The sequence below is a fragment of the Cetorhinus maximus genome, chromosome 5 (genome assembly GCF_964194155.1).
Source record: "Cetorhinus maximus chromosome 5, sCetMax3.hap1.1, whole genome shotgun sequence".
In the NCBI taxonomy this organism is placed as follows: Eukaryota; Metazoa; Chordata; class Chondrichthyes; order Lamniformes; family Cetorhinidae; genus Cetorhinus; species Cetorhinus maximus.
In genome coordinates this window covers 142,929,357-142,953,756 of record NC_135883.1, presented here as the reverse complement: position 1 = coordinate 142,953,756, position 24,400 = coordinate 142,929,357, and the positions used below count along the sequence as shown (strand labels likewise).

The window sequence follows — 24,400 nt, the reverse complement described above, 5'->3', positions numbered from 1 at the left end:
GCATTATTTAAATAGGGAAAGATTGTAGAACTCTGAGGTACAGACGGATCTGGGTGTCCTGGTATATGAATCACAAAAAGTTACTATACAGGTACAAGTGATAGGAAGGCAAATGGAATGTTGTTGTTTATTGCAAGGGAAATGGAATATACAAGTAGGGATGTTCTACTACAGTTGTATAGGGTATTGGTAAGACTGCATCAAGAGTACTGTGTACAGTTTGGTCTCCTTATATAAGAAATGACATAGTTGCATTGGAAGCAGTTCACAGAAGGTTCACCCAACTGGTTCCTGGGATGAAGGGGTTATCCTATGGGGAAAGGTTGGACAGGTTGGACCTGTACCCATTGGGATTCAGAAGAATGAGAGACGATCTTATTGAAACATATGAGGGGACTTGATAGGGTGGATGCTGAAAGGATGTTTCCCCTTGTGAGAGAGATTAGAACTAGAGAACACAGTTTAAAAATAAGGGGTCTCCCATTTAAGATGGAGATGAGGGTAAATTTTTTCAGAGTGTTGTGAGCCTGTGGAACTCCCCCATGGAGCAGAGGAGGCAGGGTCATTAAATATTTTTAAGGCTGAGTTAGAGAGATTCTTGATTGACAAGGGAGTCAAAGGGTTTAGGGAGTAGGAAGGAAAGTGGAGTTGCAGCCACAATCAGATCAGCCGTGCTCTTATTGAATGGCAGAGCAGGCTCCAAGGGGTGAACGGCCTACTCTTGCTCCTAATTTGAATGTTCGTATGTACGAATAAAATAATAGCATGGATAGAGGATTGGTTGACCAACAGGAAACAGAGAATCAGGATAAATGTGTCACTTTCAACTTGGCAAACTGTAACTAAAGAAGTGCCACAGGGATCAGTGCTAGGGCTTCAACAATTTATGATCTATATTAACAAATTAGATAAAGAGACTGACTGTATTGTAGCCAATGACGGAGGAGGGTGAAGGGCTGAATGGTCGAATTGCAATCTTTTATAGTATTTCAGTTTTTGAAAATACCCCTGGACCCCACTTCTATCTCTCCATGTCCAGATACTGGCATCTTACTGGTGTCCAGGTCTTTAAGACCAAGAGCAGGATTTTCTGGCCCTACCTGCTGCCAGGATCGTCTGGTCCGGGTAAAAGTCGATGGACTTTTGGCTGGGCTGCTGAATTTCCCGTGGTGGGTCCCGTCATGACGGGGCCAGAAAATCCTGGCCAAAGGAGGGAGGAGCAGCAGGAATTGCTTCAAGTGATACCGCCTGTAGAAACACGCTCTGGGAGGCTTCTTAGTCAAACAAAACAAACTTTATTTTCACGAGAGCTTCTGTGGCTGCTTGTATCTCGCCAGCTCCTCATACAACCAGTTCCTAGGAAACTTCTCCCATAGAATTTATTCCCCTGTGCTAGCTACACATTGGTTGAACAAATCACGTGACCCCTACTAAGTCGAACTGATCTTAAAGTGACAATGATCACATCCCTTCCCCCTTAACTCTTTTGTACATCTTTTCAATTAACAATTGCTTTATACATTTGAACCAAGAATTTTCTGAATTCTAGAAATAATTACATATGTCGTTAGCCCGCAGTTCAATTACACAATACGTACAATAGATCCCCATAGTTATAAGTTAAGTCTTTGGGGTGGTTTTCGAATTTCTGTTGAGTGGCGTAGTTCGACATGTTGTGAAGCTTTTACTGGATCGACATTTTCTGGAACTGTACAAATGGGTACCTCCTTTGGTACAGACAATTCATTATCATTAACTTCCAGAGGTTGTCCTTGACGTTTATTACAGGTCGACCAGAATCTTCGGTGCACACAGGTTCGCCAACACTCGGTGGCAACACTGACTGCGGAAGTGCCTCTCTGCCCCTCAAGTGGTCAATGTGCTTCCGAGTGATCCGTCCCTCTATCCTTACTTCATATGAAAGAAGTCCGGGTCTCAGAGACTACCCTTCCGGGAATCCACCTAGGACTGCTAATGAAGTTTTTCACGTACACATTTTCATTAGTCAAGAACTTCCTAGCTCTACTATGAGAATCATGACTTGTCTTCTGATTGCACTGACTTGACTCTACCCTCCCCTGCTAATTTGCAAACACAAGACTTAACCTCGTCCTGGGACACAGGATCAATGGTCGAGAGTCGAGGAGAAAGTTAGGGCCATAAAAGAAGCGCCTAGAAATTCTAGTGACCTAGAAATTCCTACATATAAACAGGAACCAGCTGGGTGACATTGCATTTTCAAAACAAGATAATTTTTGAATAACTTCAAAGATACAAAATTTTGATAGTCAGTACCTCCGGAAGACAATGCCCCTATATCCGTGTGAGTTGTAAAACATTTAACTTGATGCATTGTCCACATGTTTAAATTTCACTACGCTTCTAACTAATTGTTATAAATTAAGAATGAGGAATTGTTATAAATTAGAAAATGCACTAAACTAAAAAACAAGGGAACTGACTGACTAGCATGCTATCCTTTTAGCTCTGACAGCCTAGGTGAATGAGTTCAAAGTCTGTTTGCCAATTACAGGGAACCTAAATGAAATGAACCTGGGTTTTCGCAAGGAGCAACTGTCCACATATATCAGTCTGTAATTTTACATTGAATTGGCAAGCATTGAGAGAGACAGAATTATATGATTGAAGTTATAAAAGCCTCAACAATTATGGTAGAAGGGTGCCCTTTTAGATTTCTGCTTGACAGAATAGTTGCAGGGTAGATTAATTATTAATAATTTTGATTAAAAAAGTATCCTTATGAACTTGAATTTAACAATTATGGAGAAGAAATTTGTTCACATGAAGTACCACTACAAAGACTTAGGTCAGTTCCCCAGGGGCAAAATAGTGCTGTGGGTCATTGTCTGCATAGCTTTCTTCATTCATATCATTGAAGAAAGCCCCGTGTAAAGCTACTTGCGCAACCTGTATGGCTGCCTGCCACTAGGAAGTCAGTGTGGTTTTTGTAGCGCTTTGAGGAGTGGAGTGACACTGTACAAATGAATTGCTTCTCCTACAAGATTAAAAAAAAACTTTTTTTAAGTTTACCACAAGGCTGCTTACTCTCAAAGCATCACTTTCCTGGTGGTTTAAAAACTAGATACAAAAGTACCATATTTTGTAATTTGACTTCTGCTCTGTGAAAGCAGTGAGCAGTTATTGTGTTCACTTTTGGAATAGAAAATAATTTTTACTCTGTATCTTAATGGTAATTTGCCTGCTTTATGATTACAGAATGCTGTAATTGATTAGAGTTGTGACAAAAGATCATCAACCTATAATGTTAACCCTAGCTCCTTGTCACTGTAGATGACCTGCTGGGTGTTTCCACCATTTTCTGTTTACTTTTCAATATTTTCAGCATCAGCAGTATTTTGCTCCCCCACCACCCAACTTCCATCTTAGTTTAAACCTGGATGTTGCATTAGAGACGATTATTGATGCTTTAGAATTGGTGTTTGTGCTTCTGGTTTCCCGACGCAACCATTATAGATAGTTCTAGCTGTAGCTCACTAAAGCAGTAAGCCTTGACATATCAAGGCTCCACTCCACTGGAAGTGACCATGAGTCACAAAATATGGCATGCAGGTGAGGTACTGTAGTTTTTCAGTGAAGAAAAATGCTACAATTATCAAAACTGTGCTGGTGACAAACACAGCCATTCTTGTACATACATATTTTATTTAAATGAGTCCCAAACTGGAACTTGCAGATAACTCATTGGCAACGCATTGGCCCATTTCTAACTGGCACTGCAGTAAATTGGCAGTCTGGCTGTGGAATTAAACCTCTTAAAAGGTAAGTATTAATTTTGATTTTGGTTGGAATTTTTTGAAACTTATTTTGTTTTATTTGCATTTTCATTGGAGACCAACCAATTGGCAATATGTACTGCAGGCTATGAGAGTCACTATTTCCTTTAAGCTTCATGCCATTGGACTGTTCAAAGCCTTTTGTGATATAGGCCACAGATGCATCAAGCAAATTACATGGGTCTTGTTTTAAAGGGGCAACGTATTCATCACTCCGGAACAGAGGTAGAGGCATTACCTCAACAGAACATAGGGCAGAAATTTTCACTCAGTGGGCAGGCATGTGCCCGACCCGCTCCAGCGTGAAATGATGCATGTTGACGTCAGCTGAGTGTACCAACATCAAGGCGCAGTCGTGCAATAGTTTGGGCGGCAGGCGGGCACGGAAGCCGGCAGTGCACCCGCCGACAATTATAAGGCCTGTAAAGACCATTAAGTAATCAATTAAATTAAAATTTTCGCTGCCCATCCAACCTGACAGTTGGAGGGCAGGCGAAAAGGCTAAGCGGCCTTTGCATTTTTTTGGAAACCTCATCCATGGGCAGGATGAGGTTTCCAAGAGCAAATAAAAATAAAATAAAAACTTTAATTTTTCATTAATAACATGTCCCTGCTCAGGGGATATGTTTCATTACTGTTTTATTTTATTCTATTTTTTTTCATATGTCTTCATCTCCCTGAGGCAGCTCTGTGCCTCAGGGAGATTATGCAGCCCTCACTCACGCACATGCGCGAAGTTCGCGCTCGGCCAGCTCGTCCCCCTCCCCCCCTGTACATGCAGCGCTCAGCACTGCCACTCGCGTTTCACGCTGGGCGGACCTTAATTGGCCCGCCAATGTGAAATCGCGGTGCGGTCCTGATCGCGGGTGGCTTCCCGACCGCCCCCACCGAGCCCACCCGTCAAGGGCAAAATTCTGCCCATAGAGTTTTCCTTGCTGTCAAAATTCCCAAAAGTGCAGATCATTATCAGATAGCAACTAAGGACTGTACGGAGCCTGGTGTCACTTTTGGACAGGCAAGGTGTACAGCTTTCTTCTGGGGAAGGTGCCCTGGAATGCCAAACAGGGCAACTACCCCATACCAACCTCACACAGCAACATGCCTACTTTGCCAACCACCAAACAGGAGCATTGAGTGCTGTTTTGCATCATCGCTTTTATATATGGACTATGTTTGTGCCTCAATGTTGAGTTTCTTCTCTCTTCATTTTTACCTAGTAGATGTATCGTCCTGCTGCTTACCACCACCTTTCCCTTCCCCTCCATTACTCCTGTCTCCTGATTACAATTCCTGAAGGCTGACCGATCTTTGAAATCTACTTTTCTATCTGTCTGAAGTGTGGGAATAATATTTGCCTTAGCGTGTGGCGTAAATGGGCTCCCCTTTGAAATTTGAGCTGCTATCCAGATTTTCCACAAGCCCATCAGGTTAGCTGCTGGTGCAAATCCAATTCAGTGTTGGAATTTCAAGTAGAGTATAAGCTTCAGGATCATTTAAACACAAATATATTTATATTTGTTGCTCCATCAATCAAATCTAAATGTAGCTGACCAAGTTTCATGAATACTGAATTAAGTCTAAACAATGAAGTACTATTAACAATAAAAGAAAACTGCTAGAAATATAAATATACATTTGAAAAGATGAGAAAATCTAGATTTTCCGTTCCAACCTTGCAAGGATTCTTGTTTATCTTTTAGTTTTCAGGTCTAATAGAGGGTATATTCAAATGCTAACCTGCCATTACAAAGACCGATGAACCTTTTGTGTGTTCTCTGTTTTTGTTTGACTCGACTGTCTTAGATCATCTGCTACTGAAGGCCTCATCCATGCTTTTGTTACCTCAACTAATCCAACGCACTCCTGGTTGATCTCCCACATTCTGTCCTCCGTAAACTTGAGGTCATCCAAAACTCTGCTGCTCATGTCTTAATACACAGCAGTCCTGCTCCCCTATCACCCTTGTTCTCGCTACAATGGCTGCCGGTCAAATAATGTCTTGATTTTAAAATTCTCACCCTTTTTTTCAACTTCTTCCATGGCCTTGTCCCTCCCAATCTTTGTAATCTCCTCCAACCCCACAAACCCCCAGAGATATCTCTGCTCCTCTAATTCTGGCCTCTTGTCATTCCCAATTCTAATTGCTCTACCATTGGTGGCTGTTCCTTCAGTTGCCAAGCCCTAAGCTCAGGAATTCCTTCCCTACAACTCTCCACCTGCCTGCCTCGCTTTCTTCCTTTAAGATACTCCTTCAAACCTAGTTCCTTGGCCAAGCTATTGGTTATTTGATCTAGTATCTCCTCATGTAACTTGGTATGCATTGTTTACTTCGATATTTTCATACTTTGTTTTGTAATAGTCCTGTGAAGTGCTTCAGGATGATACAATATGGTAAAGGCACGATATAAATATATGTTATTGTTGTTTGATTTCATACATTTGTAGCTTGCTGGCCGCTTTTTATTAAGAAGATGATTTTAGTGGTTAATCATCTTTTCTTCATTTTGTACCATTGAATTTTTCCACTTTGAAATGGCCTAAACATCATTTTTCAAACTTTTCTTTTGAGTACGGAACAAATGCAAATGTTGCCACACACCCAGGGACAGCCAGCCAATTTTTATTCTTTCATGGGATGTGGGCATCGCTGGCCATGCCAGGATTTTTATTACCCATCCCTAATTACCATTGAAAAGGTGGTAGTGAGCTGCCTTCTTGAACCGCTGCAGTCCATGTGTTGTAGGCACATCCACAGTGCCGTTAGGAAGGGAGTTCTGGGATTTTGACCCAGTGACAGTGAAGGAATGGTGATATAGTTCCAAGTTAGGATGGTGTGTGACTTGGAGGGGAACTTGCAGGTGCAGCTGTTCCCATCCATCTGCTGCCCTTGTCCTTCTAAGTAATATAGGGCGTGAGTTTGAAAGGTGCTGTCAAAGGAGCCTTGATGAGTTGCCGCTGATGGTACACACTGCTGCCATTGTGCATCGGTGATGGAGGGAGTGAATGTTTAAGGTGGTGGATGGGATGCCAATCAAGCAGGCTGCTTTGTCCTGGATGGTGTCGAGCTTCTTGAGTGTTGTTGGAACTGCATTCATTCAGGCAAGTGGAAAGTATTCCTACTTGTGTGTTGTAGATGGTGGACAGACTTTGGGAGTCAGAAAGTGAGTTACTTGCTGAAAAATTCCCACCCTCTTCCCACTCGTTCTTGTAGCTACATATGGCTGGTTCAGTTATGTTTCTGATCAATGGTAGCCCCCAGGATATTGATGGTGGGGGAGCTTTGCGATGGTAATGCCATTGAATATCAATAGGGAATTGTTAGATTCTCTCTTATTGGAGATGATCATTGCCTGGCACTTGTGTGGGAGAATGTTCCTTACCACTTATCAGCCCAAGTCTGAATGTTGTCCAGTTCTTGCTGCATATGGACACGGACTGCTTGAGTATCTGAGGAATCACGAATGATACCAAACATTAAAATATTGACTTGTATTCAAGGACCCTGTCCTAACTTTCAAATGGCAGTCTTATCTTCCAAAGATAAAACGGCTATCATTTGCAGAAAATGTTTCTTCTTATTAATATGCAGCTATAGAATAACAATTTAGCAGATCAACAAACAAAGAAATATGACAGCAGAGGGACAGAAATCTGCTTTACCTTGTGGACCCCAATGGTGTTTCTCATTGACCCTTTAGAGTGCAGGGAATCACTGTTTAGAAACCACAAGACTTGTCACGTTTTTAAGAGCAATGCTTACAAGGATGCATTTATTCCCCATCCTTTGCTGTCCAGAGAAGCTGGTGGTGGCCTTCTTGAACTTCTGTAGTTCTCTTGGATATGGTGCTCTGTACAAGAACTAAATTGGCACAGTGTAACAAAGGTTTGTGTTCATATACTGTAAGTGTTTAAGTTGGGTCCCTAACCTACTCTTTAGAAACAGTTTAACCCAATTTTGCAACTGAAAATCTATATCTGACTAATTAATACAAAACCATTATTTTGAACCTTGAACATAATTGTTTTAAATTTCACCCTTTTCTGCACAAGAATGTGAAGTCCTACTTCTGGTGTTGCACAGACCTCATTACTAATGCTTACCTGATTCTTGTTTCAGCTGCAAAAACTCCTGACTATGGATCCAACAAAAAGGATCACTTCTGAGCAAGCTCTACAGGACCCGTACTTCTTGGAAGAACCTTTACCAACTACAGAGTAGGTTTATCTCTTGACTTTGTGCAAAAGGAAAGACAGTTACCGGTATTTATGTTTTCAGGCTTGATGCAGTTAATGTAAATTGCAAGCTGTTATTACAAGGACCTGTTAGTTGTTGTGAGACGATTGCGAGAATTATTAATATCTTCATAGTTTAGATGCAGCATTGTGATGGAGTCTGTTGGGACATCAGCTCTGTAGATTAGAATCATATTGCACAGAAGGAGGCCATTCAGCCCATCGTGCTTGTGCAGGATTGCATATTTGCTTCCAACCTGGTACAGCAGTGAGGCACAGTGAGGGAAAATCAGTATATATGCTATCAATAACCCCTGCACATATGGATAACTGGTGAGTGTGGGATCAGGCACAGCTGTGATAACAATATGGTTGAAAGCCCCTCACTGCACTCATCATCAAGGTTCACACAATAATAGTCACTTAAGCAAAGTACAGGGTGGTGCCTGGTGAATGTGGCATTAGACCCAAGCAATGAGTTAACACCTCCAGTGGGGCAAGGGAAGGTAGAAGATTGATGAGAAAAACAAAATACAATAAATATTTTTTACATTTTGTTCAAGAATGCGCTTGGTTTTTGGAAAAACAAAGTTCACTGTTATCAATTATTCAGACTGAATGGGACCAACATTTTAGGATATGTGAAAAATATGGATACCTAAACATAGATAATTCTATATTAACACAACAGAATTGCAGTTCACGTTTCCGTTAAATTGCAAAATTTTGAATTGCATTTACACAATACCTTTCTCCCTTCTTGAACATTTGCTACCTAGATTGGATTTACATTGAAATCAGTAACAAGCCAATTTTGTGGTAATTTACCTGGGGACAAATTTTCCCTCCATCGGGGGAAGTACGGGAGCGGACACAGGCGGGCTCACCTCCGATCGGTGCCCCCCAACCGGGGGCATGCCGCCATTTTACATGGGCGGGCCAATTAAGGCCCGCTCAGCGTGGCGTCCGCCAGGAAGCGCTATGCTGCCTCAGCCGGGAGTGCGCTGTTTCGCGCATGCGTGCAGGCTAAGCACTGCCTCAGGGAGATCGGCTCAGAATTAACATTTTTAATAGAGATTATAAAAAAATTTCCCTGACATGTGACACTGTCATATGAGTTGGGACATATCCATAACTTTTATTGAACGATTTGATAAAAATTTAAATACTCTCATGAAACCTCATCCCACCCGTGGATGAGGTTTCATGCTTTTTCCGAAGCCCGCCAGGGCTCCTGGCCTGCCCGCCAATCTTAAGGTTGGATGGGCAGGTCCATTAATTACCTTAATTAGTTTTTCAATGGCTGCAATAGGAAGTTGACAGGTCGGTGAGTGCGCAGCTGACTCGGCTGCGCCCCTGCCGACCTGAAAATGGAAATGACGCGGGGTGACGTCAGGAGCTCCACCCAGCCCCACCCCCGCTCACCGACCGGAAGATCCTACCCCTGGTCTCCACCCAATACCCCAATTTCCGGTTTGCACATGCACAAAGCTGCAAGAAATAGCTCTCATGTGGGCGAATTATGTGAATCAGAGAAGTCAGAATTTGCCATCTGCTCTGGATATTTTCTCTTCTCTTTTAAAATGCTGCACATTGATGGGAGAGAATGCAGCTCTTATTATTGACCCAGTACTAAGGCTTGCTTTTTTGACCCATCTCTGGTAGGTTAAATATATTTTCCTTTTCTTCCTCCCAGTCGTATTCATCATTCAGGCAGACCAATAAGTCATTATAACATGACTATATAAGTACACTATATTCTTGCAGCTCCATAGTCTGTTCTGAGACTAATAGCAAAGTCTTTGCCTCCAAAGGTGTTAGTGGGAGGAAAACCAAAAATAGTTTCCTAGCTTGGACTTTACATTTTAAAATTTAAAGCGTCAATGAATTACTGATCCTGTCAATATGATTCCTAGTCACATTATACCATTAATATCTTTCTCCTTGTCACTTTTGAATGTATCTGAAAGTCTTTCTCCATGTTGTTCTGGAAAATACTCCCATTTCTTTCCCTAAGGAAGTGATATGCCTTGCCATACCATTTCTCACACCACACTGCTGTCAGAGTCTATCATATTAAAAAAAAACATGCAATTCGGTTTGTTGATGTAAATTGAACATTGTTTTTGATATGTATGAGTAGAGCTCATGCAGAACTGATTTATTTATAGATAATTACTTTTAAAGTTTAGAAAACATTATTGAAGAGAACACAGGAAGGAAAGGACGAAATATGTATATATTTTTAAAAGTCTATTATATGGTTCAATTAATCAGGAATGTGCAGCCATTCAACCCAGGGTTCCAGGCTCTGTTTCTTATCCACTGAATGTCACTACAATAGCAGCTTTGCTGCCTTGATAAATTCCAACTCCTTTGTTGCCTGTCCTGTTTCTTCCACTCCTCTGTATGTTATAATCCCTTCCTAAGAGCACTGTGGGTGCACTTACACCACATGGACTGCAGCAATTCAAAAAGGTGGTTCACCACCACCTCCGCAACAGCAGCTAGGGATGGACAATAAATGCTGGCCAAGCCAACGACTATCGCCTCCCATGAAAGAATTTTTAAAAATCCTTTCCAAGCATCTATTCATTCTTTTTTTCCAGTTAAATTGTGTGGTCCACTGATGATTCCTATAAACGTGAATTGGGTTCCTCCTCACTTCAAATCTCTTAATCATGCTACTTTGACATTGTGACAAGTGTCCAAAGGAAACAAGAGATTCTCTAATTGATTAATCAACTGCAGTTTCAAGGCCTGTTTTGGCCACTCTCCATGGTCCAAGTCAGTGCAGATTTTCTTAATAAAAGGTGCAGGCTATAATTTATTTGCTGGCATTCCTTATGAAAAGCATGGACTTATGAATACAGACCTTAAACCTAATGGGCTGAATTTAGTGCAGTCCGCTGGAGCTGGCAAAGGAGGGGAGAATCATGCCGGAGGCCTCATATCAGAATTCTGGCAGTGGGAAAAGTGTGCACGTCAGGAAGCTACCAACACAGGAAACTCGCCTGCTAGCGGCTGGAACCTCATTGAAATAATTAATGGTCCACTTGAATATGATTTGTATGCAATGCAACAGTATTTAATGCTGTTTCAAGAATTCAACTCGTACGGGTCTCCCGTGCCTTCAGTAAACCACCCAGTGAAAGCTGGTGACTTATAAGTGGTTTCCCTGACTCACCATGAGAGGCCTTTTTGCTTCCAGGAGATTGAGTCAGTCTAATGGATCGACCTAAGCGACTCTCTTGTTTTAAAAAGTTGCAGACCTGCGAGGCTAACTCAGCAGGTTTGGCAGCATCTGTGGAGAGAGAAACACAGTTCAAATTTTGAGTCCAATATTCAAAATCCAAATGTTCTCTTGAGTTCCGAAGAAGCATTATATTGGACTCAAAATTTTAACTCTGTTTTTATTTCATAACTCCAGCATTCGCATTCATTTTTATTACATTGTGAGTTCTTTCAAGATTACAGTAGCATATACACCTGTTGCTGGAGAGCTTACTAGTGTTATGAAAGCCCACTTACCATGAGAAGGGGTCAGGAGCTCCAAGTCCCAACAGACGTCGGAGTTTCCACAGATGCGCAGACCAGGAGTGGGCTGCAAATGCGCAGTTCTGTGTTTTTAAGTTCTTTGGCCCCAGTGAACCTGTGCATGAAGGAACAGTGCAAAATTTGGGTTATGTGACTGGGAGCAGAGCACCATCAAAGGCAAGAGTCCCAGGCAGGGTTATGTTAAAAAGAGAGGAGATGAGAAAGAGGCTCCAAATAGGAGAAGGGCTGCAATAAGCAAATTTTAAGTGAAGAGAGCTCAGAAGAAGCCCTGGCAATTGAAGAGGGGTCGAGAAAGGCCCTGAAGATCCGAGGAGGCAGCAGAAGTTTGGTGACTCTGTGCTGCGGGCCATTGGCGTGAAGGTTATCCCTTTGGAGCAGTAGTGTTCTGTTCAGCACAGCAGAATAGCTGAAGTTGTGCTTCTGAATTGGTGCTTGAGTGCAGACTCAGGAATCCAGGAGAATGGAGTTGCAGGAGACAAGTTTGAAAGCCTGTGAGGTGGGCCATTGTTGAGTCCAAGTTGGAGCGACTTTTGCAGAGAATTCCAAGGCGAGATCTTCGAAGGTGCAGACTGGAATCCCTTGTGAGAGAGAGATTTTTTCAACAAGATTTGTTGACTCACAGTGTTTACTGACGTCTGGGTGGGTTGTTGAGAAATCCATGGACTCTGTCTTGGTCGCATTTGGTATGCAATGTGGGTGTTTGACCACAGTTTGTCTGTTAATTCATGTGTGCCTTTATATTAACCCTGAATGTTAAAGTATAAGATAGTTATTGTAAATTATTTTATCTTTCTGACCTTGTATAGTAAAGTTTATTTTTGTTTGTTCAAAATCCGTGCAATCTTGTGGCTTTATTCTCTGAGCAAGTGTCTTGAATCTCAAACTTTGTCTACTTTAAACAAAGTGTTATTGGTCCCTAACCAATCTTACCAAACCTTGGAGGTCTGGTCTAGGATCATAACATAGTACGTCTTGCAACATCTGTGTCATGTGACATATGACATCATCCTGTCTGATGATATATGCAGTTTATGGCACCATCTTCAATGGTGCGCCACTCCCAGTCACATGACCCAAGTTTTTGCACTATTCCTTCATGCACAGGTGCACTGGGCCCAAAGAACTTAAAAATACAGAACTGCGCATGTGCACCCACTTAAAGGTAAACTACAGCATTTGGTACCTGCCCCCCACCACCGCAACCGGTCACCCTTTCCTTGGGCCCTTTTATCCTGCAAACATAAGGGGAAAGCTACTGAGGTTTCAAGTGAAGCTGAGGCGAACACCTGTTGCCGGACTGCCTCTTTTCCATGAAATGTCACGATGTCCATCTGTGCCTCCAACTCATGCTCTCACAAAAGGTGGGTGACATGGTGCCCAAAAGCATATTTAACATTGGAACCTTGAGTGGGGAGGTTCTTCCAATGGGACCGAGGGTCCACAAAGGAAGTCTCTCCCCCACCCCCCGGCCGGACACCAGCCCACATAGCTAAAGCTGCTGGGTTTCCCACATGGCGTGGGCCTCCCCTTGCAGTGGGAAAAACACTGGTGGTAGAAGGATGAGGCCCTTAAACGGCTATAACGTGGCCATTTCAAGGCCTCAGTATGTCCATGGGTGAGTAGGCCACTTCCCCCGCACTCCCCTGCCCCAGTTAAATTTCAGACAGATCTCTGGGACAGACAGGTAGGCAGCGGGAAGGCTACCCGCTGGATTTTACATGCTTCCGGCCTTCAAACCCGCTGGCAGAGGAGCGTAAAAACCAGCCCAATATTTATGGCTTCAAAAAAGTAAGATTTTGTGTCTTGTGCATGGCAAAGCTTAACTTATTTTTTAAAAAATGTAAATATTGCACTAATACCACTAACATCTACTCTCCAAAACACCAAATCCTGGTCAGGCACTTCCCAGGTCTCTGCCATTGTCACATTTGGATTGCCTTCTGGGAGTTGTGCAAGAAGAAAGGTAAATTTAGGACATCAAATTAAACCATGGCAGCAGGACATGAAGACACAGGTTCAAACCAGTAAAAAGGAAATTTAGAATTGATGTCAGAAAATTAAGTTTTCACAGTGTTCAACATGTGGAATAGATTACTGAGTAGTGTATTGGAGGCAAAATCTCGATATTTAAGAAATCTCTTCTTCCCTTAGACAGTCCCTTGGGATCAAGAACGACTTGCTCCAACTCTGGTTTAATGGGTTCTGAGATGTTGGATCAGTCCAAAATAATTAGATATTATCCAGGGATAGCACATTGTTTTTCTGGACAGATGAGCTATGATGGGCCAAATAGCCTTCCACTACTGTATTGGGTGTGATTAATGAGAGTGACCTGGGTGTTTCCCCTCCATTTCTTTTTTTCTATCCATAGTGCATGATCTCTGTCCAGTGCCATTTAGATTTGATTTTTAATGTTTGATTTTTGTTTGAAAATTGAGGTTCTGGGGATGAAAAGCATCAAGTGATGAATAAGGTCAGAACTGCCAATGGCAAATTATTAATATAATCAAAACTAATTCCCAAATAGTCAGGAATGGTATCATTTGTGTAACATGACCTGGTCAAAATTGCAACAGTAAAGAGAACTGTACAGCATGGATTGTTTTTTAATTACAAAAAATACTGCTCTTGAAGCATACTACACTTCAGTTAGTCTCCAATTATGTGTTATAGTGCATTTGTAACCAAGGCAACAGGTTGGAATTGGGAGAAACGGTGGAGACTTGGGAACTGGATAATGCCTAGTAGGCTTTGTTTCAGCTTGAGCAGTCAAATTTAGAATTGTTTGCAAGTGGATTAGGAGGCTCTACCCTGTTTGTGCATGTGCATGTGTATGAATTGATGTTATCTCTTAATGCTTTGGTGCTAAATATCACAGAGGAGGGTCTCGGGAATATATTAGCAGTGCAGAGCTAAACATCCACTCAAAGCCCAAATTATAGTTAGCTATGAGCAAGATTTGCTGAGAAATACTGACCAAGAAATTCCCCAGTACAACTTTTGGTATGTACACAGTCAGCTAATCTCAACCAAGTCAGCCGAGTAAGTGCAATACAATTGGCTACAGAGTTCCTAAATTAAAGAAGAGAAAAATAAGCTGCATTTCCTGCTCCTGAATTGCAACCAATGCTCGAAGTCAGCATGTTTAAACATCTTGTGAAGATGTCACCAGGGCCTGAATTTTACCTTTGGCGGGTATGGCGCGCGATTGGCAGGCCCGGGAACGGCTAGGAGCAGGACCATCGACCATGATCGGCCCCCGACCGCAATTTCATGCTGGCTGGCCAATTAACGGCTAGCCACCATGAAACGTGTGCTGAAAAGCTCAGTGCTGCCGGGGTGTGGGTGGGAACAGGCCGGGTGATGATGTCACCGCGGGTGCAGGTGAGCGCTGTGAGAAAGCTGCCTGAAGACAGACGATGATGAAATAAAGGTTTAAAAAGATGCAAAAAAATGTTAATGCATCATAATCGAGTACCTGAAAATATACCTCACAAAGTGTTGTCCACAGATATTTAATTTTATTTTATTTCATAACGGAGATTTCATCCCACCCTTGGATGAGGTTTGATGAAAAATGTAAAGGCCCCCTGGCCGATTCACCCGTCCGCCAACTGTACGGTTGAACGTGCCGTGAAAAATTGGAGCCAATTGTGCCATTATTGGGCTTAATCGCGTCCTTAATTGTCGATGGGCGCACTTACGAATTTTGCATGTGCCCACCGAGTGAAATATCGCGCGAGTGCGCAATGACGTTGGGACCCTCACCCTACATCATCTCACACGATTTTATGCCTGATCGGGTTAGGCGCACCCACCCACTTGACATAAAATTCTGCCCCAGATTTCGCTGCAATAATCCCCTCAGCTGAATTAAACACATAAATTGCTGGAAATACTTAGCAGTCTGGCAGCATCTGTGGAGAGATAAACAGAGTGACCGTTTCAGGTATTGACCTTTCATTAGATCACGACCTAACAAATGTTGGGTTGGATTTCCCCGAGATTCCTGACCCCATTCCAGGGTTTCCGATTTTCAGCAGTGACTTTTACGGGTGCAGGCTGGTTCAGGCCATGAGCCCGCACCCTGCATCCCCGAGCTGGCCAGCCCCTGTGCTGGAAAAGGCATGTCCTTGTCATCCACAATTTTCACGGAGTCGTGCCCACTTTTCCAAGAATAGAGAGGTGAACCATAGTCTGCATGGGATAACCGGTTGAAAGGTAAGTTCAAAGGGTCCTCCTCACACTCCCCATGCCAAGCCTCATTATGCATTCTTGGCTGAGAGCCCAGACATCCATTAGAGTACTGAAACACCGCAGGGAAAACATTGCTTGATTGACAGCTCTGGCTCTTTGATACAGAAGATAAGGCTGAAGCATTTGTAACAATCTTCAGCCAGGAGTGCAGAGTGGATGATCCATCTTGGCCCCCTCCGGAGGTCCCCAGCTTCACAGATGCCAGTCTTCAGCCAACTCAATTCACTCCACATTTAGTTATTTATTTTTTTAATTCATTCATGGGACGTGAGCCAGCATTTATTGCCCATCCCTAGTTGCCCTTGAGAAGGTGGTGGTGAGTTGCCTTCTTGAACCGCTGTAGTCCATTGTATCAAGAAACTGCTGAAGACACTGGATACTGCGAAGGCTGTGGGCCCTGACAATATGATCAGGCAATTGTGCTCTGGAACATGCCACGTCCCTAGCCAAGCTGTTCTAGTACAGCTACAACACTGGTATCTAGCCGGCAATGTGAAAAATTGCCAACATATGTCCTGTATACAAAAAATAGGACAAATTCAACCCAGCCAATTACCGCCCCATCAGTCTACTCTCGATCATCAGTAAAGTGATGGAAGGGGTCATCAATAGGGCTATCAAGCAGCACTTGCTTAGCAATAACCTGCTCACTAATGCTCAGTTTGGGTTCCGCCAGGATCCTCTTCCATCATAGGGTTAGAAGTGGGGATGTTCACTGATGATTACACAATGTTCAGCCCCATTCGCAACTCCTCAGCTACTGAAGCAGTCCATGTCCAAGTGCAGCAAGACAATATCCAGACTTGGGCTGATAAGTGGCAACCAACATTCGTGCCACACAAAAACCAGGCAATGACCATCTCCAACAAGAGAGATTCTAACCATCCCCGCTTGACATTCAATTGCATTACCATTGCTGAATCCCCCACTATCAACATCATGGGGGTTACCATTGACCAGAAACTGAACTGGACTAGCCATATAAGTACTGTGCTACAAGAGCAGGTCAGAGGCTAGGAATTTTGCAATGAGTAACTCCCCTCCTGACTCCACAAAACCTGTCCACCATCTACAAGGCACAAATCAGGAGTGTGATGGAATACTCTCCACTTGCTTGGATGAGTGCAGCTCTAACAACATTTAAGAAGCTCAACACCATCCAGGACAAAGCAGCCCGCTTGATTGGCACCCCATCCACCACCTTAAATATCTGCTCCCTCCAGCACTGACACACAATAGCAGCAGTGAGTACCATCTACAAGATGCACTTCAGCAACTCAGCAAGGCTCCTTAGACAGCACCTTCCAAACGTGCGACCCCTACCACCTAGAAAGACAAGGGCAGCAGATGCATGGGAACACCACCACCCGAAATTCCCTGTTCTTTCTCTGTCACTGGGTGAAAATCCTGGAGCTCCCTCCCTATCAGCACCATGGGTGTGCCTACACCAAGTGGATTGCAGCGGTTCAAGAAGGTGGCTCACCACCAGCTTCTCAAGGGAAATTAGGGATGGGCAATAAAAATGCTGGCCTTGCCTGGCCCACGCCCTGTAAAAAGAATAGAAAAAGAGATTTTGAAGAAAGTGGAAAGTTATTAATGAATTTTTTTAAAGCTTTAACATCTAGTATTGTCACTGTTGCGTTCATTGGTTCTATACAGTGTATAGAACATTTTAAACAGCCCGCCTCGGCACCCAGCAGCCCCTGTTACTCTTGGGTCAGCTGGCCTCACTGAAGCCCACACCTGCCCCTCCCGCCCCCCAGGAATGAAAATCCCTCGTTTGTGCGTACTTTCTCCCAAGGCAGGCTGGCCAAACCAGGAATTTTCCCGACTTCTGCTATCCGCCTCGAGGAAGAATATCTAGCCCATTAACTCTGTTTCTCTGTCTCTTCAGTTGCTTGACTACCAATATTGACCATCGAGTCACACAAGAGTATGGTAGCTGCTCGCACTGGGTACTAAACACCAACAATATCTTTGACACCTTAAACTAGCATGGAATCAACTTCAGAAGGGAGGTAGAGGGAGAAAATTGGCAAGATAAAGAAATAACTTTTAACATATCCTGTAAGCACGTTCCCAGGTTTCAGTATGTAGAAGTTGACATCACAGAACCCCATCTATGAGATCCTCGATGAACCTATAAAATGTTTACAGTAATTAGTGTTTTTTAATTAGAACTTCAAGCGAATGAAAAATGCAATAGTAGGTAAGATCAGCTAATTGAAAAAAATGTAGGTTGAGCAATGGAAATGGCTCAGCACTGACCTCGGAAACATCTCCTTCAAAACCTCTTAACAAGCATATGAACGTAGATCATGACTATAGTGGTAGAGTAATGTTTGGGTATTTTGTACCCTGTGTACTGTAAATACAGCTATTTTCCACAGACTCTGTTTTCTTCATTTCCATTGTTTTGTTTTTTGGAAGAACTCTACGGAATAGCAAAACTGTGTATGTGGTTGTTAATAAATTAGAAAAGATTTAACTGTTAATTGATCAAATCCTAAGATTGCTTTGGTGTTAGATATGACCAATTCAAACAATTTTGAGAAAATAATTTGCAGGGGAATGCAGGTGGTAAAATAAGAAGACCAGGTCAATAAATGAAACCTGCAGACATTGTTACAGACATGTCCCATATACGCCAGCCATCATTGTTTCAAACTGTTTGTTAGCGTTTTATGCCCACTTGTTTTATGTGAAGATTTATTTTCTTGAAAACTGATTGCACCTGCAATTTTAAGATAAGGTGCATGTTCCCTCATGTGTGTATTAAATATGTTTATTTGCAAATTCTTGTCACTGCACTTGAAGGAAAAAAAATGGTGAGTGAAGTTGGTAGGGTGCTGCATTTTAATTAATGTAAAGAATTATGTTGAGATTTCCACTTAGGATTACAATAGGCTCCAATATGCCAACTTGCATGAAAATAAGTATTAAAAATCATAATGTTTTGATGGGGTCTCACGCTTCAACATTTACATTCCCCCTTTAGTCATTTCTGACAAGCTGACATTTAAAAAAAGTCTTAAGAGCAGATTAATTAAATTTAAGACTTCTACAGATCCTTTTAAATAGCAGTGAGCAGAAGTGTTCTTTGTTGACGTATACTTTGTACACATGGGGCAGAATCGTCCCAGATTTGCACTGTGTGGTAGTGGGCGGGAAAAACGATGTTTTACCCATCAGCCGCAATAACAGCTTTTCACGCCGTATCGTCCTAAACCCACTGCATTAACTATGCATTCCCGGGATACACGCCGTTTCCATGACGGGTAGGCTCCAATTTGCCTGTCATGCTACCACCTTGCGCTTCATCATGCCAGGTGCCACATTTAAAGTACAGCCACGCTCAATGCTATCAGCCCAGGACTGCTGCAAAGAAGACATGGCCCCGAAAGGCAAGAAGACTGCAGCCCTCGAGCACCGTTTGGACACCATCGAGGTCCGGTGTGATGTCCTCTACCTTCTCTCTGGCTGCAGGAAGGGCAGCAACATTACCACTTGGGCTTAGTAGGCGATGGCAGTGGTGATCAGTGCCAGTGCTGCACAGAAGAGGTTGGCCATCCAATACCAGTAGACGATGAATCATGTAATCCGTGCAGCCAGGTATGGTAAACATCTCATCACTCTAAACTCACATACTCAAGCCCACCACACATGCACTGGCATCTCACTCACTGCCAGCTCAAGGGACATCACCACCCATTCTCACACACATACCCTCACATGTCCTCAACTCCTCTGGAGACTGCCTCCTCAGCCCTCACCATCTTGAGGCCACTTACACAGATCAATGTGTGCCCCCACACACATCCTGGGTCACCTTCCTTCCCCAGTATAGCCCTTGCCCTGCAGCCACTTCTCCCCCTTCGCCAAGCAAGGCCTAGCCCTGCAGCCATTGAAAAGCTACATATGGCTGATCTGGTAGGTGGGGACCTGCCGTGAGTCCCCTTAAAAGTGATGTGGTGCTGTCTGTGAAGCCTGGTGCTGATGACTGCGAGTGCTGACCGAAGCAAGGTAGGCAAACAAACCTTGAAGTCCCGAGCGAAGTGCAGCCCGCCAGGTGCACGGTCGCTTATGTGCTGTTGTGAAACACGTCGGCGTGCTTTCCCGCCGATGCGGGCGGATGATCCAGCAGGGGGGGGCACAATTCCAGCGGGCTGGCCTGATAATGATATGCAGATGTATTACAATGAGGTTCCCAACGTCCGATGACGGGAAACATGGCCCGCCATTGGCGGGCTGAGCAGACGATCGCAAACTGGTTTCACGCCGTCATGAAACCGATTGCGCCATATTGTCCGCACACGCCACCAAATGCGCCCGATGCCAGCAGGCACGGAAAATCACAGCCATGGTAAAAATCACTACAGATGAATCAAAGTTGCACAGAAGCATCTCACATACATTATTCCTAATAACTGCTCTGAAGAATCTGTACTTCACTCAATCTGCATCATCTATGGATGACCTGAAATAATTAGTTGCAAGTTAATGTATCAGCTGAACATTCTTCCTATTTCTGACAATAGCACATTTTATCACGAAGGAGTGCAAGGTTTTTATTATTATTATTATCATCATTTCTTTCTCTGCATACATATGACCATTAAGGTAAGTTGTAATAATCCTGGGTATTTTTTTTGATTTAACAGTTATTTTAACCCAGACCCCACTAAGTCATCTGATATTGCACACTTGCCTACTTGAACCTAGAGAATGTAATGGATACCTGTTCCCCAGATATCTATTAGTGCCATTGAAAACCTTCCTGTGAGAAGCTGCTTGATAGCAGATCCTACCCAAGATAATAGCTTTGGATTTTGTGAGGAGGTATCTGTTCTGTACTTCAACATGTTGGCAGAGCAGAGACTGACCATGTAGTGAATTATTTGCTCTGTCTGTGGAATGTGCAGTGGGTCAGCATTCTCAAATGGAAGTCCTGGAAACCGAATACAATGCATATGCTGACCCATGCTTCTGAAAGGTGTAATATTTGATCCTCTGGTAGCTGTTCATTGCCTGACCCTGTGAACAATAGAATTGTGTATTGTATATCATGAATACTCACTTCTGACGATTTTTGAAGAACATTGAATAGCAAAGCATCAGTAAACATGTGAAATACTTGTTTATAATCATTTTAATGCCTTGACATAAAGCTGATGTTTAACTTTAGTAATTCCAGTTGATGATGTAAAGTAAGTACATTTTCTCACACAGAAAGGAATTTTCTTAAGGGAATGAGAAAATAATAGAGATGAATGCAAAGGTTAAAAGCAAATAATTGTGTTACGCAATTGCGATTGTCATTTATTTGACAAGTTTTCATCAAGTACTTCATTTCCCAATGCCTCAGTGAACTTATGCAATGAGTAACCTTACAGAAAAGTTAGATCTCAATTCTTATCTCTGGTCTGTGCTCAGTTGGGTAGCAGGAGCTTTAATTCCCTGTAGGATTCTGGGTTAAGGTTGGGAAATTCTTCAAATAAATTGCTCTTGGTTGCTGGAATGTTAACACACATGGAATTTGAGTAAGGAAATGATCAGGCTCACCCAGCCCAGTCATTGAATTGCCTGCTAACATTCGTTGTAAGGGATCAAACAGGAATAATGACCACTTAGATGAGGTACTGGAAGGAAACTGACGCCTTTGGAACCATACCCCAACAGCAGGTCACCATCTTCAGAAGAGGAATGGCAGAGAAAATTGGTAAGGAGAAATATAGAAAAAAAATGACATTTCTAATTGTTGAAAAAGAAATTCCTGACCAAATCAATCTTTAAAGGTAATCAAACAAGTTCCAGGAGACTGCAATAACATGGGGACATCCCCCAATATTTTTTATATTTATGGTGGTCACTGTTAGGAGGTCGTCTAGGTACCAGTAATCATGGAAATAGGAGCAGGGGTAGGCCATTCGACCCCTTGCTTGCTCTGCCATTCAACTAGATCATGGCTGATCTTCTACTTAATGCCATTTTTCACATTGTTCCCATATCCCTTGATGTCTTTACTGCCTAGAAAAATATTGATCTGTCTTGAACACACTCTACCCTCTGGGGTAGAGAATTCCAAAGATTCACCACCCTCTGAGTGAAGAAATTCCTGCTTATCTCAGTTCTAAATGGCCTACCCTTATTCTGAGACTGTCCCTTGGTTCTAGAGCCAAGGCAAACATCCTTCCTGCACCTACCTTGTCAAGCTCTGTAAGAATTTTATGTTTTAATGAGATCACCTCTCATTCTTCTAAACGCGAGAGAATACAGACCCAGTCTCCTCAATCTCTCATCATAGGACAACCCCGCCATCCCAGGAATCAATCTGGTGAACCTTCATTGCACTCCCTCTATGGAGAGTATATCCTTCCTTAGGTTAGGAGACCAAAGCTGTATGTAATATCTAGGCGCAGTCTCACCAAGGCTCTATACAACTGCAGCAAGACACCTTTATTCCTGTACTCAAATCCTCTTGCAATAAAGGCTAATATACCATTTGTCTTCCCAATTGTTTGCTGCACCTGCATGTTCACTTTCAGTGACTCATGAACAAGGACATTCAGGTCTCTTTGGGCATCAACACTTCCCCATCTTTCACCATTTAAGAAATACCCTGCATTTCCATATTTCCTATCAAAGTGGATAACTTCATATGTTTTCATATTATTTTCTATTTGCCATTTTCTTGCCCACTCACTTAGCCTATCTAAATCCCCTTGAAGCCTCTTTGCATTTTCCTCAAAGCTCACATTCCCACCTAGGTTTGTGTCATCAGGAAACTTGGAAATATTACACTTGGTCCCCACATCCATATCATTAATATAGATTGTGAATAGCTGGGGTCCAAGAGGCTGATCCTTGCGGTACCCAACTAGTCACAGCCTGCCAACCTAAGAATGACCAGTTTATTCCTCTGTTTTCTGTCCTTTAACCAATCTTCAGCCCATGTCAGTATATTACCCCCAATCCCATGCACCCCAGTTTTGTTTACTAACGTCTTCATGGGACCTTATTGAAAGCCTTCTGAAAATCCAAATACACCACATCCATAGGTTTCTCTTTATCTATTCTGCTAGTTACGTCCTCAAAAAACTCCAGTAGGTTTGTCAAACATGATTTAATTTTCATAAATCCATGTTAACTCTGCCCAATCAAATCATTATTTTCTAAGTGTTCAGATATCACATCCTTTATAATAAATTCTAGCATTTTCCCTACTATTGATGTCAGGCTAACAGGTCTGTAATTCCCTATTTTCTCTCTCCCTCCTTTCCTAAACAGTGGGGTTACATTTGCCACCTTCCAATCTGCAGGAACCATTCCAGAATCTGTAGAATTTTGGAAGATGACCACCAATGCATCTACTATTTCTACAGACACCTCTTTCAACACTCTGGGATGTAGATCATCAGGTCCAAGGGATTTATCAACTTTCAGTCCCATTAGCAGTTCAAGAAGGCAGCTCATCACCGCCTTCTCAAGGGCAAGTAGGAATGGGTGATAAATGCTGGCCTAGCCAGCGATGCCCACATCCCATGAGTGAATAAAAAAATTCTCCAATACTACTTTTTAACTGATACTAATTTCTTTCAGTTCCTCATTCCCACTAATCCCTTGGTTTTCTAGTATTTCTGGGAGGTTTTTGTATCTTCCATCATGAAGACAGACACAAAGTATTTGTTTAGTTTCTCTGCCATTTCCTTATTCCCCATCATAAATTATCCTATCTCTACCTGTTTTGGGCCCGCATTTATCTTTGCTAATCTTTTCCTTTTTACATACTTATTGAAACTTTAACAGTCTGTTTTGGGAAAATTGGGATGTGTTGATGTCCAAAGGGATCTGGATGTTCTTGTTCATGAGTCACTGAAAGTGAACATGTAGGTGCAGCAAACAATTAGGAAGGCAAATGGGATGTTATCCTTTATTGCAAGAGGATTTGAGTACAGGTGTAAAGGTGTCTTACTGCAGTTGCTAAGTGAGTGGGCAAGAATATGGCAAATAGAATATAATGTGAAAAAATACAAAGTTGTTTCTTGCTAGTTTACTTTCATATTCTATTTTCCCCTTTCTTTATCAATTTCTTGGTCCTCCTTTGCTGAATTCTAAAAAGCTCCCATACCTTAGGCTTACTATTTTTTTGGCAATTTTATAAGACTCTTCCTTTGATTTAATACAATATTTAATTTGTTAGCCATGGTTGGATCACTTTTCCTGTTGGGTTTTTTTGCCTCAATGGAATGTATATTTGTTGTAAACAATGCATCTTTAAATGCTAGCCATTGCCTGTTTACTGTCATACCTTTTAATGTAGTTTCCTAATCTAGCAAGCCGATTTGCCCCCCATACCTTCATAGTTTCCTTTGTTTAGATGTAAAACCCTAGTTTCGGAATGAACCGCATCACTTCAAACTTTGTGTAAAATTCTATCATTATGGTCACTCTTCCCTAATGGCTCCGTTACAACGAGATTATTAATTAACCCTTTCTCATTGCACAATACTAGCTCTGAAATAGCCTGTTCCTATGTT

The 24,400-nt window shown here is 42.5% G+C and overlaps 1 protein-coding gene across 2 annotated transcripts in view; it reads left to right on the top strand.

Moving 5' to 3' along the window:
* Positions 1 to 24,400, top strand: part of cdk19 (cyclin dependent kinase 19) — a 282,538-nt gene that overhangs the window by 177,408 nt on the left and 80,730 nt on the right. For both annotated transcript variants that reach the window (XM_078542611.1, XM_078542610.1), the window contains one exon: positions 7,933 to 8,030. In XM_078542611.1, coding sequence (XP_078398737.1) covers positions 7,933 to 8,030 — 98 coding nt within the window. The remainder of the gene's footprint in view (positions 1 to 7,932; positions 8,031 to 24,400) is intronic.